This window comes from Hyla sarda, chromosome 1 (assembly GCF_029499605.1).
Source record: "Hyla sarda isolate aHylSar1 chromosome 1, aHylSar1.hap1, whole genome shotgun sequence".
Taxonomy (NCBI): Eukaryota; Metazoa; Chordata; class Amphibia; order Anura; family Hylidae; genus Hyla; species Hyla sarda.
This window is the reverse complement of record NC_079189.1, coordinates 243612991-243630099: the sequence shown is the minus strand read 5'-3', so window position 1 is coordinate 243630099 and position 17109 is coordinate 243612991. Positions and strand designations below refer to the sequence as shown.

Sequence of the window (17109 nt, the reverse complement as noted above, 5' to 3'; positions counted from 1 at the left end):
CAATCCAAAGAAAATAGAAATGGCCGCAGCAAAAATCCAGCGCAAAAATAGCTTTATTCCATCACAATGGTGTGCAACGTTTCAGCTGCCCATGCAGCCTTTTTCAAGCTGCTTGAAAAAGGCTGCATGGGCAGCTGAAACGTTGCACACCATTGTGATGGAATAAAGCTATTTTTGCGCTGGATTTTTGCTGCGGCCATATATATATATATATATATATATATATATATATATATACACAAAAAATAAAGGCACAACAGCACTCTCAATGTAATAAATGAATAAATAGCAGGGTGCAGGCAACTAAAAAAGGATCAGTCCATGAGTCCCTCCAATTCCATACAAATAAGAAATAGTGCAGCACTCCATATGGTGAAAAAAGTAGTGGATTTTTTCCATCAAAAACAGTGTAATAAAGAGCAGCAACGTTTCGATCTTCTCCAGCATCTTTTTCAAAAAGATCCTGGAGAGGATCGAAACGTCGCTGCTATTTATTACACTGTTTTTGATGGAAAAAATCCACTACTTTTTTCACCATATGGAGTGCTGCACTATTTCTTATTTATATATATATATATATATATATATATATATATATATATATATATATAAACTATGAACATAGCCTTAAAGGGGTACTCCGGCACTTAGACATCTTATTCCCTATCCAAGGATAGGGGATAAGATGCCTGATCGCGGGGGTCACGCCCCCTCCCATAGGCTTGCATTGACGTCACACGGGGGCAGAGCCGTGACGTCACAATGCTCCGGCCCCCGTGATCGCCAGTAGTCAGACCCGGAGCGAACGTGCTCTGGGGACTGATTTTAATGAGGTACTGTGTGCAAGCTCACGGGGGTCCCCAGCGTCAGAGTACCCCTAAGCGCCAGAGTACCCCTTTAAAATGTATACAGAAACCTATTACATTGAAAAAGTGGATGTGTGTAAATGTTTGTCTTTCATATGTAAACATTCTAGCAATCCTTAAGAACCCCACACTCTGACTGATCAAAACTTTTACCACGTCTCTCTAATATCCAAAGGTTTTTTAAATGACAATAACACTAACTTAACTTAAACTTATTTTGCTGCTTTCACACTATAAAGTTGTTCCGTTAAAAGATCCTTTATAAACATCCGTTACCAGCGCATTTATTTATTTATATACCACCTGCAGCGCATTTGTCATAATATGCCACCGCAGAGCAATGAATTAAAAGTATATCTATTAGCAGCACATAGTGCCAGCAGGCAGCTGGCCGATGATGCTGATAAATACTTTTCATACATAGCGCAGCGGTGGCATATGTATGTATATAGAAGCGCTGTTGGGGGCAGATAATGCTACATGTCTGACCCCCCCCCAGCGCATTTATATACATATGCCACCGCAGCGCTAAGAATGAAAAGTATATCTATTAGCAGCGCATATGCGCTGCTGATAGATATACTTTAGCAATCCCCCCCCCCCCAAGCGCATCTTTATACATATGCCGCCGCAGCGCTATGTATAAAAATTTCTATCAGCATCATCGGCCATGGCACTATGCATTGCTGATTTTCATTCATAGCGCTGCGGTGGCATATTATGACAAATGCGCTGCAGAGGGTGTATGTGTGTGTATGTATGTATGTGTATATATATATATATATATATATATATATATATATATATATATATATATATAATATAAATGCGCTGGCGGGGGTCATATCTTTATTAATGAGCTGTGGGGGGCATATTATAAATGTGCTGGGGGGCTATATATATTTATTAATGCACTGGGGGGCTACATATATAGGCTATATGTCTGCCCCCCTGCAACGCTATATATCTTGCCCCCCACAGCGCTTTTAATATACATATGGCCCCCGCTGCCACTCACAATGCTCATTTTAAAAACCCAGCGGAGAGCCCTGAATGGCCGGTACTGAGGAGCCAATCAGGGCTCTCCGCTGGGTTTTTAAAATGAGCATTGTGAGTGGCAGGGAATTTTAAAATGAAAGTTAAAACACATGATATATCGCAGGGTTGCGGAGCATGCCGCCCGCTCCCCTGCTTAATAACTTCTGATCACATCGGCTCTCAGAAATGAAACCTGGTGCGATCAATCCCTCAGCCCCTGTACTACAACCCCCATCATGGAATAGACTCTGTTTCATGATGGGGGTTGTAGTACAAACACTAATGTAGCCTCCCCAGCTGCCTGCAGACTCCCGCAGCCAGGGAATTACTACTCCCATCATGGATAGAAGTCTGTTCCATGATGAGAGTAGTAGTAGTCCCGGCTGTGGGAGTCTGTAGGCAGAGGTGTTACGGCCATACATGAGGGATGTTATAACGGGTCATAACGGATGAATATTTATTCAGCTGTTAGCACCCGTTATTTCATCCGTTATTATACATCCGTTTTTACACAGAAAATGGATGTTAAATAACGGATGAATGCTCATAGTGTGAAAGGAGCCTTAGATGCTAAGGTCCTTATCAGCTGCATCATCTATAGCATTAAATGGCCGGGATCAAAGTTGGCTAGGCACCGCCCATTCCCTCAGAGCAACTGTACATTGTAGTATGTAGAGATGGTTAAAACCACAACATACAGTTATATAGTAGTGTGAAAAGGCACAACAATATAGTACAAGGAATGGATTTCTGTATTCGCTGACCTATGTAGATGAAGAGAGTCACAGTTATCTCAAGATTTGCTTTGCCTTCCAAGGAACTAGATGATTGTTTTAATTTCTTAGTGACTGCATCCTATAAAAAGAGTTGGAAGGCTTTAAATTGTACCATAATGTCATAAACATACTCTGCTCCACCATCATCTTCAAAGAGACAACACCCTGTACAAAGAGTGAACACCTGTAGAGGTCAACACCCTGCTGAATGTCATAGCAGTTAACATGGCAGGCACTTAATATGGTCCGGTGCATGTCATTTTACAGAGGATACCTTAAGACCTGTGTGAAATGAATTGCTTAGGCCCTCATGTAACAAACAACTGAAAAATGATGTGGATTATGTAATTGTTAAATACTCTTAAGGTAAATGCATGCCAGACAGATTTTCTGCGGATTTTCAACACAGAAATTTGCTCAGAAAATCTCCAGTCAATTACACTACCTGCAAAGGAGATGTGATGTCTGAAATGTCGTCTACACAAAGCAGAAATTTTCCTGACTGAAATCTGAAATAGATTTGTCAGCTTGTCAAATTATGTTGGGACTTTCCCATTAAAATCAATGGGAAACATAAAATCTGCAGCTGTTTCACATCAAATCCACAGTAAAAATCTGCACCAAAATCCCTGCATACTTTTGTGCACATATGCTGCAGATTTTCCCACAGCAAGTCAGTGTAGTGTGCATTTGCCCATATATATATATATATATATATATATATATATATATATATTCTCTAGCATTGCTTTCAAATGCTTAACATAATATGGTTAGTAACACACATTGCTTTTTTTGTTCCCACACTTTAAGGATGGAGATGCAACTTTTAATCGTGCTAAACTGCTGAACATTGGCTATGTGGAAGCTTTGAAAGAATATGATTATAACTGCTTTGTATTTAGCGATGTCGATCTTATCCCTATGGATGACAGAAACATCTACAAGTGTTACAGCCAGCCCAGACACTTGTCTGTATCTATGGATAAATTTGGGTTCAGGTAAGGGATCAGTTGTTATTTAGTAGAAAATGCTATAACTGTGCACATGCCCACTCAAACTTGCCTGTTCCACGCAGTCTTCAGATGAGTTATAATTGAGGTTGAATTGCGTTTCCACCATATCATTAAAGCATTTTTATCAACGAAATTATCCTTTTTCCTGACTAACTTGACTTGTTTACAAAAAAAGGGACACGAAAATTTCACATTTTTGGCATACATTTCACGGATTCTAATTTCATGAAAACCTATAATTATATTATATATTATAATCATTGGTGAGATTGAAAAAAGGTGTAACTACTTTGTCGAAAATATTTTTACCACAAATGTCCTTTTTGGAATTGCAGACCACAGCCAACAAAGGCAATGCTGGAACATTTCTGCTCCATGCAGGAGATTGCAGATCCACTGAGGATCCTTGCTGAATTTACTCAGTGTAACAATACCCTAAAACCCGTTATTATTTTATCAGTAATATTCTAGGTTCTATATTTATATATATATTAGAAGAGAAAGATCATTGCTGATGGAGGTGGATCAAATCCAGAGGACAGAGCATTCATGTCCCCTTTGTGCCAAACCATGCCCTCTCTGTGCAAGCCATGCCCACTTGGCAAGCACAGCGCAAATTTATAAAACTGCACTAAAACATTGCACTATTAATCTTTTGATCTTAATAAATTCCTATAATTCTTAGTGAACTCTATCCGATTTCCTGTGTTCAGAAGCATGAGACTCTGACCTCCGTATGAGAGTGAAGGTCAGAGGTGAAACCTGCATTAAAGGGGTTATCCACAATTGTTCTCATGTTTTGCAAGCATTAAAGTCAATGGGATCGGTTGGTGTCCATTGTGTAATGGACTGTCCGGCTCTGTTTTTTTTGTGTCATAAATGGAGTCTGTGATAGAGCTACTGAATAGAGCTCTTACACAGGTATGAACCTAGCCTCATAGTGGTCAGTGTCTCTCAACACAGAGCGCTTCATGCTCCCAGACTATTATGCCCACAAGAAGAAAAGTTCACACAGCAGAAAAAAAAGTGTATGTTCACACATTGGCCCTGATTTATCAATCAGAAACAGAAACTGGAGTGATTTTTCCCAAGCAACCAATCACAGCTCATGTTTTATATTTTAGGGAGCTCTGGTGAAATGAAAGCTTAGCAGTGATTGGTTGCTTGGGAAAATCACTCCAGTTTCTGTCTCAGACAGATTGATAAATCAGGGCCATTATGTTTTTCCTGGGAAAATACACTGCGCAATATGTGGCAGAATTTCTGAGGTAGCTCAGTCGCTGGTAGTTGTTTAAAGATGTTTTAAAGTTGTTGTTCTTTCTTCTTTTCCAGTTTACCATACAACCAGTATTTTGGAGGTGTGTCTGCCTTAAGCAAAGAACAGTTTGAAAAAATCAATGGATTTCCCAACAATTACTGGGGATGGGGTGGAGAAGATGATGACATATATAACAGGTATATTTCTTTACTTTATCTGGCAAATTAATTGGGGCATACATTTCTAGTTGTATTATTAGAAATAAATGAGTAGCAATAGACTATTTAGATCCTGAATTTTACCTTTCAGATGGAGTTGTCCTGCAAAAGGAAAGCATTAGAAAAATAGGGAAGAGTACCTTAAAATGGAAAAATAAGAGACCCTCACCTCACTAATCCTCTGCCATTTTTATTGTGACATGTCTGGGTCCATACTGCTCTCTAATTCCTTGAAACACAGGAAATGCCTGCTCAACTGATGGCTAGCTGCAGCGGGTAACCAATCAGCCAGTCTTCTGCATGAGTAGTGATGGGGGGGATACTTTTCGTCAATCCGCCCACCGGAAGTAAAGTGACGGGTGCCATGCCCCTTTTTCGGACTGAGCCTCACTAGGCCACGCCCCTTTGTGCGTCATACCATGCCCCCTTTTCCCTGCATAGCTTCGCCCCCCTTTCTCCCACAGTCACTGACATAATCTCCTAATTGGATGTGAATGTTTATAGTGTAGGGCCCCTGTGTAAATGAACATGTCCAGCAGCAGACTTAAATGGGTTATCCAGGAAAAAACTTTTTTATATATCAACTGGCACCAGAAAGTTAAACATAGACAGAAAAGAACAACCTTAACTTTAGAAACTTATAAGTACTGAAAGGACTAAGATTTTTCTATAAAAAAAATCTTAGTCCTTTCAGTACTTATGAGTTTCTAAAGTTGAGGTTGTTCTTTTCTGTCTAAATGCTCTCTGATTACATGTGTCTCGGGAACCGCCCAGTTTAGAAGAGTTTTGCTATGGGGATTTGCTTCTAAACTGGGCGGTTCCCGAGACACGTGTCATCAGAGAGCACTTAGACAGAAAAGAACAACCTTAACTTCAGAAGCTCCTAAGTACTGAAAGGATTAAAATTTTTTAATAGAAGTAATTAAAAAATCTGTTTAACATTCTGGAGCCAGTTGATATATAAAAAAAGTTTTTTCCTGGATAACCCCTTTAAATGCTTCTACGGCAGCTGTTCTCGCTTCTGTCCATATTCACACAGGATCGTAGTCACTGTATTCATTTCACATTATATAGAAACATTTGCTCAGTATGTTATATAAATTTATAGAACATGTGAATATATATATATATATATATATATATATATATATATTTTATATCAGGTTTTCAACAGCTGCACATAATGTTATATAAATAATTATATCACATTATGTAGAAACAGCTGCTTTTTATGGTATATTCACACATGAAGATATAATCTGATAATCCATCATCACAGCTGAATAGTTTGTTTATACAATATGAGGCTATATCAATGAATAGAGATGCCTCTATGTAAGGGATCTAGAATTATTTTAGTGTGGGATCTAAAACAGATCATTTATAGTATCGCACATTGCATAATCTTAATACCGCCTTCTAATAAAGCGTTTCATGACCCATAAAATGAATAACACACCTAATATTGTGCCCCAGTAATAACATGAATACCACCGCCTAAAATGTTTCAGCAGCCATAATATTAATGCCGCCCTCTAATAAAGCGTTCCATGACCCATACCATTAATACAACACTTAATATTGTGCCCCATCAGTCATAACATGAATATGCATGTACACGTGAAGAGAAAAGAATGGCACTCACCGGTCCAGTGAACACAAGCAGCTTTATTCTGGAAAATGCATGGCATCAGTCATCGTGCAGGTAACATTCCATTCAGCGCGGGTGGAACACAGGTGTGGGGCGTGTGCAATAGGGCTTATTGTTTGTTGACTCATAACCTGAATACCACCGTCTAATATGTTTCAGTAGCCATAATATTAATACCGCCTTCTAATATAGCCTCCATGACCCATAACATTAATTCAACACCTAATATTGTGCCCCATCAGTCATAACATGAATACCACCACCTAATATGTTTCAGCAGCCATAATATTGATACCTCCTTCTAATAATGCATTCCTTAACCCATAAAATTAATAACACTGCCTAATATTGTGTCCCAGCAGCTATAATATTAATACCACAGCCTGATATGTCCCATCAATCATAATATTAATACCACTGCCTAATATTGTGTCTCTAGGTTGAAGTCTTTTTTCAAACGTACAAACGGTTACAATGTTTCCCTTTGGAGCATTCAGGGTTTTGTTTTCTTTCTTTGTAATCCATAATATTCTCAAAGTTCACAAGTTACAGCTACAGTTATTTTACACCGCTCTATAAGGGCTTTAGGGACTGTATACATGACAAAGATTCAGGAAACTATTGCACCCAATAATATACAGTGCAACCAGGTATTGTTCCAAATGTAAGGAAAAGAAATATAGCCAAATCAAGCTGTATAAACAGCGTTTTCCAGCAGAAGCACATTTTTTCTGTATAGAAGACACACATTCCACAGAATAGTGAAAACGAGGTACAGGCAGGTTTTTTCTGTTACACCCTTAAAAACTGTGCATAGCTGTATCCCAAAACAGCTGTATAAACAAAGCGTTTTTCAACAGTCAATCCCCCTATTTCTCACATTAGACAATTCTAAAAGTAACATAGATGTGTATGTAGGGGCTATATTAGTAAATAGAGACGCTTTAAGGGATCTTGAATTATTTTAGTGTGGGGTCTAAAACAGATCATTTATAGTATTGTACAATACATAACTTTAATATCACAGCCTAATATGGCCCATCAGCCATAATATTAATACAGCCTTCTATTAGAGATCCATGACCCATAAAATTAATTACACAGTATAATATTGTGACCCATTAGCTATAATATTAATACCACTGCCTGATATTATGTCCCATCAAACATAATGTTAATACCACTGCTTAATATGGTTAGTATGGTATGCTTAGGTTGAAGTCTTTTTTTAACCTTACAAACTGTTACAATGTTTCCCTTTGGAGCATTCCGTGTTTTGTTTTCTTTCTTTGTAATCCATGATATTCTCAAAATTCACAACTTACAGTTACAGTTATTTTACACCGCTCTATAAATGCTTTAGGTACTGTATACATGACAAAGATTCAGGAAAATATTATCCCCAATAATATACATTGCAATGAGGTATTGTTTCAAATGTAAGAAAAAAATATATATCCAATCATACAAATATTACTAACATATAAACTAAAAGAAAATACTGTATTGATGATGTTATATAATTATAATACATAATTATATTTATTATCAGTGAAAGTAATAATAACAGGAATATTGGGGTGAAAAGGAGACAGAGAATACGGCGCTCTGATAGTTTAGTAAGTTTTGGATGGTAAAGGTGTGTAAAAAAGCAGAAATACTGCTCACCTTATTATGTTGTGCAAAAGGCAGGCACAACTCAGAGTAGCGCTTCAGATAGGTTGCAGCACGGTCTAGGAGCCGCTGATCATCGGTACCACTGTTTTCGCAGGCAGTTTACTGTGAAAAAGTTTTTCACAGTAAACTGCCTGCGAAAACTTCTTTAACACCCCGGTGAAGCGTCGATCCCACAAGTCGGAATTTTTGAATCACCCCTGCCAGGTTGTCCCGCAGGTTGTAATAACAGGACATGTATGAACACATAGTAAATACTAGAGTAGGTATATTTTCGGCTTCTGAGTCAGAGTATTTACATGAACAGGTCCCAGTCATTTAATATAAAGCTTAATTTTATACAATAAAAGGGTTGCTATAGAACGCAATTAAGTAACATAGACAAAATAAATCTGAGGCAAGGTTATCATCTCTAAGAATTATACAAACTCACATTCTATAATGAAGGCACTACCAATGTAACTGCATGGCAGTGGTATGTTCTTAGGCTCCCGGTAACATGTAATGTTCTGATGAACTGTAAAGCGGGGTCAATTCAAACATATAAGGCCTGAGAGCGTATGTTTTAGTGGTAGACCAAGTGAGCTACATTGCTAGTGTTTGTCATTTTACTGCTGTAGTTTTATACTCCAATAGTAGAGTTAATTTATAAAATAAACATCACACAAATTTGTGGGGGATTTGCAAATGAGTCTATTATTTTGAGCATTTTTCTGTTTGTTTGCTTTATTTGTAAATTACAGGCAGGCTAATTCCACTCCTAATTTTGGCTAAATAATGACCAAAATTCCAAGAATATTCCTAGGTGCCATTTGAAGTTTGTCCCTAACTAGCTGATAGGAAAACAATACTAGAACAAAAAGGAATAAATTAATAGAAAAATGCACACAATATTCCATGAGATCTTTGAGGCTTTATGCTATATTCACACATGTAGATATAATCTGATAATCCATCAATACACATGACTAGTTTGTTTATACAATATGTGCATGGGTTGAACCATCACAGAGACCAAGTCCTGCAACACATTTCAAATTTGTGCTGTTTGGAAACATCCAAATGTAAATACTTTCAAAGTGCACAACTTATAGTTACATTTATTATGCTCCCACTCCATAAGTGTTTAAAGGGTTACTCCGCTCCTAGACATCTTGTCCCCTATCGAAAGGATAGGGGATAAGATGTCAGATTGCGGGGGTCCCGCTGCTGGGGACTCCCGGGATCTCGGCTGCAGGACCCACCTGTTGCAGCTTCCGGCAGCGCTGGAGGCTCTCATCCGAACGCCTCACGACCACGGTGACGTGAGATCGTGACGTCATGACTCCGCCCCGTGTGACGTCACGCCCCTCCCCTTCAATGCAAGTCTATGGGAGGGGGCATCCCATAGACTGGCATTGAGGGGCGGAGTCGTGACGTCACACGATCTCACGTCACTGTGTTTGTTAGCCGAAGCCTCCAGTGTTTCCGGAAGCCGCAACAGGTGGGTCCTGCAGCCAAGATCCCGGGGGTCCCCAGCGGCGGGACCCCGTGATCTGACATCTTATCCCCTATTCTAATACATAGTAATAGTATTTCAGGTTTTGCCAATCATTCTCATATGAACGAACATCACAGGACCCGCCATGACAGTGACAGTAAGCTAGCGGCTTCTTCCTACACATATGTAGCGGTCCTTGCCTCTGTAGCAATGTGTAGGGCCACACCATGAAGAAACTGCAGGCGATGTAAAAGTTTACAATAGCGGCTCTATAGCAATCCATTCCTGAAATAACCAACACAAATCTGTTTCTTATCACATGAAAAATGTATAACTTTCCCTTATTATTAATATTTAATATGTATTTATTTATCCAGCTTTTCTACTATTTCTTCATGAATGATTTGTAAACACAGCCAACTATTCAGGACATGTATATTAAAAACTTTAAAATAGCAATCAATTTGTGGCTTTCAAAATAAACAAAAATGTTCCTAGATCTGTTAAAAATGTACGTGTGATAACGGTGTTTCCTGTATAGTGCCACTGTGTGGAAAGTGATATGTTAACAGTTTTGGGGCACCAGTGAAACAAACACATTAAAGACTCTATGGATTGGCCTCATGACCTCTACCTAACGGGGTAGAAAAAATAGTAAATGTGTTTCAAAATTGCTCATCTACATGGCACCTTGGGACTCTAGGGATCCCTCTCAAGCGAATCTTTTAGAACACTCAAGGCAGGGCAGATTTTAGACCCTGTGCAAACGCCGCCTCCACTGCTTTGTGTCTCTGGGAAGGCACGGCCCTGGGACTGGTTTGAGAGGGATTGGGTCTGCTCTGCCAGTGGGTCGTTCCTCCTGTGGGCACTGGTGTTGCGGCGGCACTCAGTGCTACGCCATTTTATGTTAGGGCCGTTGGGGAACAGCTACTTACAGGTGGCCGTGACGTGGCTAGCGGATTTACACTTCATGGTCATAAAGTACACTAATGACCTGTTAGTTTAATAAATATTGCTGAGGAGCATTAGAGCATTGTTCAGATCATGTCTGGACCACCGTTATTTTACCCCGCACTTTGGCGTTTGTTTACTGCTGTTGAAGTATGCTTATATGCGGTCTTAGTATTTGTTTTGTGTTGCTGGATAGGTATTTTGTGCATTGTGGGATTTGTTTTGTGTGGCTGAGACTTATTTTGTGCTGCACTGTAATATTTGATGCTGTTGGTGTTGTACTTTTTGTTGTATTATCAGGTTTATTTACCACTTAGGGGGAAATATTTTCTACTGCACTGTGGTATTTGGTGTGGGGGATGTTATGTGTGTTACTTGGTGTTATTTAGTTGGCATTGATGGGTATAACACGGGTGGTCGCTATAGCTTTTATTTAGTGTTGAGTGATATTATTTGTTCATGTGATGGCGAAACATAGAAGTCCTGCTATATAGTACATTACAGTATTTTGGTACAATACTGTAATGTACTATATAGCAGAACTTCTCCGTTTCGCCATCACATGAACAAATAAATTATACCACTCAACACTAAATAAACGCTATAACGACCACCGAGTTACACTCATCAATGCCAACTAAATAGCACCAAGTAACACACATAACATCCCCCACACCAAATACCACAGTGCAGTAGAAAATATATCCCCCTAAGTGGTAAATAAACATGATACCAGCAGCACCAAATATTACAGTGCAGCACAAAATACCTATCCAGCAGCACAAAACAAATACTAAGACCGCATATAAGCATACTTCTCCAACAACAGTAAACACCAAAGTGCAGCGTAAAAAAACGGGGGTCCAGACATGGTCGCACATCCACAACCTGAACAAAGCAACATTTATTAAACTAACAGGTCGTTAGGGTTTTGGAGAGGTCATGAGGCCAATCCATAGAGTCTTTAATGTGTTTGTTTCACTGGTGCCCCAAAACTGTCACCATATCACTTTCCACACAGTGGCACTATACAGGAAACACCGTAATCACACTGACATTTTAACATAAAACAGATCTAGGAACATTTTTGCTTCTTTTGCCACAAATTGATTGCTATTTTAAAGTTTTTAATATAATCCTGAATAGTTGGCTGTGTTTACAAATCATTAAACGACACATAGAAAAGCTGGATAAATAAATACATATTAAATATTAATAATAAGGGAAAGTTATACATTTTTCATGTGATAAGAAACAGATTTGTGTTGGTTATTTCAGGAATGGATTGCTATAGAGCCGCTATTGTAAACTTTTACACCGCCTGCAGTTTCTTCATGGTGTGGCCCTACACATTGCTACAGAGGTGAGGGCCGCTATGTATGTGTAGGGAGAAGCCGCTAGCTTACAGTCACGTGTCTCAGCGCCTCTAGAGAATGCAACCTGTTTATTAGTGAAAGTGCAGTAAGTATAAGACGGCCTTTGTGAGAACACCAAAGAATTGTGCCGTGTTTAGAGTCAATTCATGGCGGGGCCTGTGGTGTTCGTTCATGTTAGAATGATTGGCAAAACCTGAAATACTTTTGCTCTAGTATTTACTATGTGTTCATACATGTCCTATTAATATTACTGTCACTGACAGAGTTTAATGCCATTATTTATCATGTGCTATAAATGTATATCAGTATTATTATTTTTATTATAGTATTTTCTTTAAGTTTATATGTTACTAAATCTTCTACGATTGGCCACATTTCTTTTACTTACTTGTATAAACAAACTAGTCATGTGTATTGATGGATTATCAGATTATATCTACATGTGTGAATATAGCATAAAGCCTCAAAGATCTCATGGAATATTGTGTGCATTTTTCTATTAATGTATTCCTTTTTGTTCTAGTATTGTTTTCCTATCAGCTAGTTAAGGACAAACTTCAAATGGCACGTAGGAATATTCTTTGAATTTTGGTCATTATTTAGCCAAAATTAGGAGTGGAATTAGCCTGTCTGTAATTCACAAATGAAGCAAACAAACAGAAAAATGCTCAAAATAATAGACTCATTTGCAAATCCCCCACAAATTTGTGTGATGTTTGTTTTATAAATTAACTCTACTATTGGAGTTTAAAACGACAGCAGTAAAATGACAAACACTAGCAATGTAGCTCACTTGGTCTACCACTAAAACATACTCTCTCAGGCCTTGTATGTTTGAATTGACCCCACTTTACAGTTCATCCGAACATTACATGTTACCGGGAGCCTAAGAATATACCATGATTTTCAGCACTGCCATGCAGTTACATTGGTAGTGACTTCATTATAGAATGTGAGTTTGTAAAATTCTTAGAGATGATAACCTTGCCTCAGATTTGTTTTGTCTATGTTACGTACTTGCATTCTCTAGCAACCCTTTTATTGTATAAACCTAAGCTTTATATTAAATGAATGGGACCTGTTCATGTAAATACTCTGACTCAGAAGCCAAAAATATACCTACTCTAGTATTTACTATGTGTTCATAAATGTCCTGTTGTTATTACTGTCACTGATAATAATTGGGGGTGTGAATCGGCAAGAATTTGGCAATACGATACGTATCGCGATACACGTATGATGATACGATATATCCCGATATATCCTGATTCTGTTTATGAGACGATGTATTGCGATATATCCCGATTCTGTCCCAAAAACAATGTCTTTTACACTTTTATTAAAACAATTAATTTTTTTATACATTTTATTAGACTTTTAGGAGGAATCATTAGATTCCTCAGACAGATGAATAGAGTTCTATTGAACTCCATTGCTCTCTGATCCATTGATAGAGCCTAGTCAAGCCAGGATCTATCAATGACAGAGCCCAGGAAGCAGAGGTAAGCCCTCCGGCTACCTCCACAGTTGATCGCCCGCCCACGATCGCGCTGTGCGGGGACTATCCACCCCTCTAGCCCACCAGGGAGCATTCACAGGTTCCTTTAGACTACTGAAAACAGCCGCGGGTTGCATAGTATGGAGCGGGCAGAAGTCGGGAGCCCGCTCCATACAGACTGCTGAGCACCGCATGCTGGCTATTAGCGGCTCCGCTGATTTCAGTAGCCGGGGACCGCAGAGTACGGAGCGGGCATGAGTCGGGAGCCCGCTCCAGAGCGCCGCCATGCTTATCAGGTCCGGCCCTGCTTGCATGAGCCGCAAAAATTCACATGCCCGGCACCCGGAACTGCATGTTTCGGGCGTCAGGAGATACAAATTCCACATACCTAAAAGGATCAATTCAAAAATATTTTGAATCGATACCATATCGCCAAATAAAAAATCACGATAATCGAATGAATCGATTTTTTTCTTACACCCCTAATAATAATAAATGGAATTATTTATGTATTATAATTATGGAAAATCATCAATATAGTATTTTCTAGGGAAACATTGTAACAGTTTGAATAAAAGACTTCAACCTAGAGACACAATATTAGGCAGTGGTATTAATATTATGGTTGATGGGACATATCAGGCTGTGGTATTAATATTATAGCTGCTGGGACACAATATTAGGCAGTGTTATTAATTTTAGGGATCATGGAACCCTATATTAGAAGGAGGTATCAATATTATGGCTGCTGAAACATAATAGATGGTGGTATTCATGCTATGGCTGATGGGGAACAATATTAGTTATTGTATTAATGTTATGGGTCATGGAACGCTATATTAGAAGGCGATATAAATTTTATGGCTACTGAAACATATTAAGCGGTGGTATTCATGTTGGGCGTCAAGAAATAATAAGCCCTATTGCACACGCCCCACACCTGTGTTCCACTCGCCCGCTCCCCTGACCCAACGCTGAATAGAATGTTACCTGCATAATAACTGATGCCGTGCATTTTCCAGAATAAAGTGTTCATGGAATGCTAAAATTGAAGGCAGTATTAATATTATGGCTGCTGAAACATATTAGGCGGTGGTATTCATGTTATGACTGGGACAAAATATTAGGTGTGTTATTAAGTTTATGGGTCATGGAACGCTATATAAGAAGGCGGTATTAATATTATGCAATGTGCGATACTATAAATGATCTGTTTAAGATCCCACACTAAAATAATTCAAGATCCCTTACATAGAGGCATCTCTATTCATTGATATAGCCTCATATTGTATAAACAAACTATTCAGCTGTGATGATGGATTATCAGATTATATCTACATGTGTGAATATACCAGAAAAAGCAGCTGTTTCTATATAATGTGATATAATTATTTATAGAACATTCTGTGCAGCTGTTTAAAACCTGATATAAAATTTATATATATATATATATATATATATATATATATATATATATTCACATGTTCTATAAATCTATATAACATACTGAGCAAATGTTTCTATATAATGTGAAATGAATACCGTGACTACGATTCCCGTGTGAATATTGACAGAAGCGAGAACAGCTGCCGTAGAAGCAGCTCCTGGACATGTTCATATTACACAGGGGCCCTACACTATAAACATTCACATCCAATTAGGAGAGTACGTCAGTGACTGAGGGAGAAAGGGGGGCGAAGCTATGCAGGGAAAAGGGGGCGTGACATGATCACAAAGGGGCATGGCCTAGTGAGGCTCTGTTAGAAAAGGGGGTGTGGCACCTGTCACTTTACTTCAGGTGGGCTGTGTGATGAAAAGTATCCCCCCCATCACTACTTGCGTGTTAAGATGTCACATCGAAGGGAAAAAGCTATAGGGGCATAAGTACCACCAGAATGCCAATGGCAGGCAATCGGGCATCTTGGTATGCCTTATTTTTCTATTTGTAAGGGACTCTGAACATTTCTCTTTCACTGGACAGCCCCTTTACATTAATGTGTATGAAGTAAGCTACAGGAAAAAAACAAACCACTTGGCGGCCTGTGGCTCTGACATCTAATAATTTAGGAGTCGATTTCTTGGGTGGATCTTTGACCACTTTAGTCACTTGGTTTTATCCAAGGTTCACTTGGAAATTATGATGAACTTTGTGTGTTAGAAGGCTGTTTTTCCTTTCCACACCAGGGTGGAGAAGTTTGCTCAAGTAAGTTTAACATCATTTCCTTTTGTTCTCTATAAACAGAACCGTTCATTGTCTTATGATAATAAGTTACTCATTTATTAATGTGATCGCTATAGTGTATCCTTTGCACATTTAACACAGTATTGCAATATTAGTAATCATTATTCCTAATAAAGCTCATATAGTGACAGTTTCTTGAGTACCTTCTTCCATGACAGATACAAACTGATGCTAACAAGTGGCACAGAATTAGAAAACTATAATATGGGCCAGCTCTGTGCTGTACTCTTGTAGATTGGTGCTCATTTACAAATACTTTATATGGCTCAAGCACTGTGTAAGGAGAGCTACACAGACTACTGCTAGGGAGGGCTACACATATTGCTGGAATCAGACATTAGCCACACATTCCGTGTTACAAAGGGAGATGTACAGCCAATGATTTTTTTTACAAAATGACACAATCAGCCATCACATGATTGTTTACTCATTACACAGGGCGATATCTGCCAGTTGGGCACCAAATGGCCTGGTGGAATTGTGCCTTTACTATTTTCCTTTGAATAGCCAAAGAAAATACTCTAAGGATGTGTTCACATGTGTATGTTGCAGCAGATTTTGCTATTCATTGAAGTCAACCGGTAGCGAAATCAGCTGAGGAAAATCTGCAACAAAAACGCATGGTGCACATACCATAAGGTTATGTTTACACAACAGAATTTTCATGCAGTGACTGGGGTTAGAGACACATTAAATTCCAATGTTCAACCATTTAAAGGCCACAGTTAATAGCAACTGAATCAGGGGGCTCTATGGAGAATCTGTGAATAATCATTTCACAACATGCATTAGATCTATGGAGAATCATTTGACAACATGCTGTCAAATGCTCCCCCTGTTACTACTTTTTGTGTATAAATCCTTAAAGCATACCTGTTATCACTGAGCCCAAAAAAAAAAAAAAACACTGCAGCCATACTTGGTAATGGTCTCTGATCATGTCCAGCCTTTTCTTTTTTAGTTTTTTTTCCTGTGCTGTGAGCATCCCTTATCTCCTGTACAGGCTTCTGCTGTTCTCCTGAACTCTGTGGGCATTCCCAGGCAGTGATGATGCTTGCCCTCACT

At 38.8% G+C, this 17109-nt stretch overlaps 1 protein-coding gene across 1 annotated transcript in view; it reads left to right on the top strand.

Annotated features, from left to right (window-relative positions):
- B4GALT1 (beta-1,4-galactosyltransferase 1) overlaps positions 1-17109 on the top strand; it is a 149596-nt gene that overhangs the window by 89305 nt on the left and 43182 nt on the right. Inside the window, exons 3-4 of the mRNA XM_056569826.1 lie at positions 3494-3681; positions 5029-5151. Coding sequence (XP_056425801.1) covers positions 3494-3681; positions 5029-5151 — 311 coding nt within the window. The remainder of the gene's footprint in view (positions 1-3493; positions 3682-5028; positions 5152-17109) is intronic.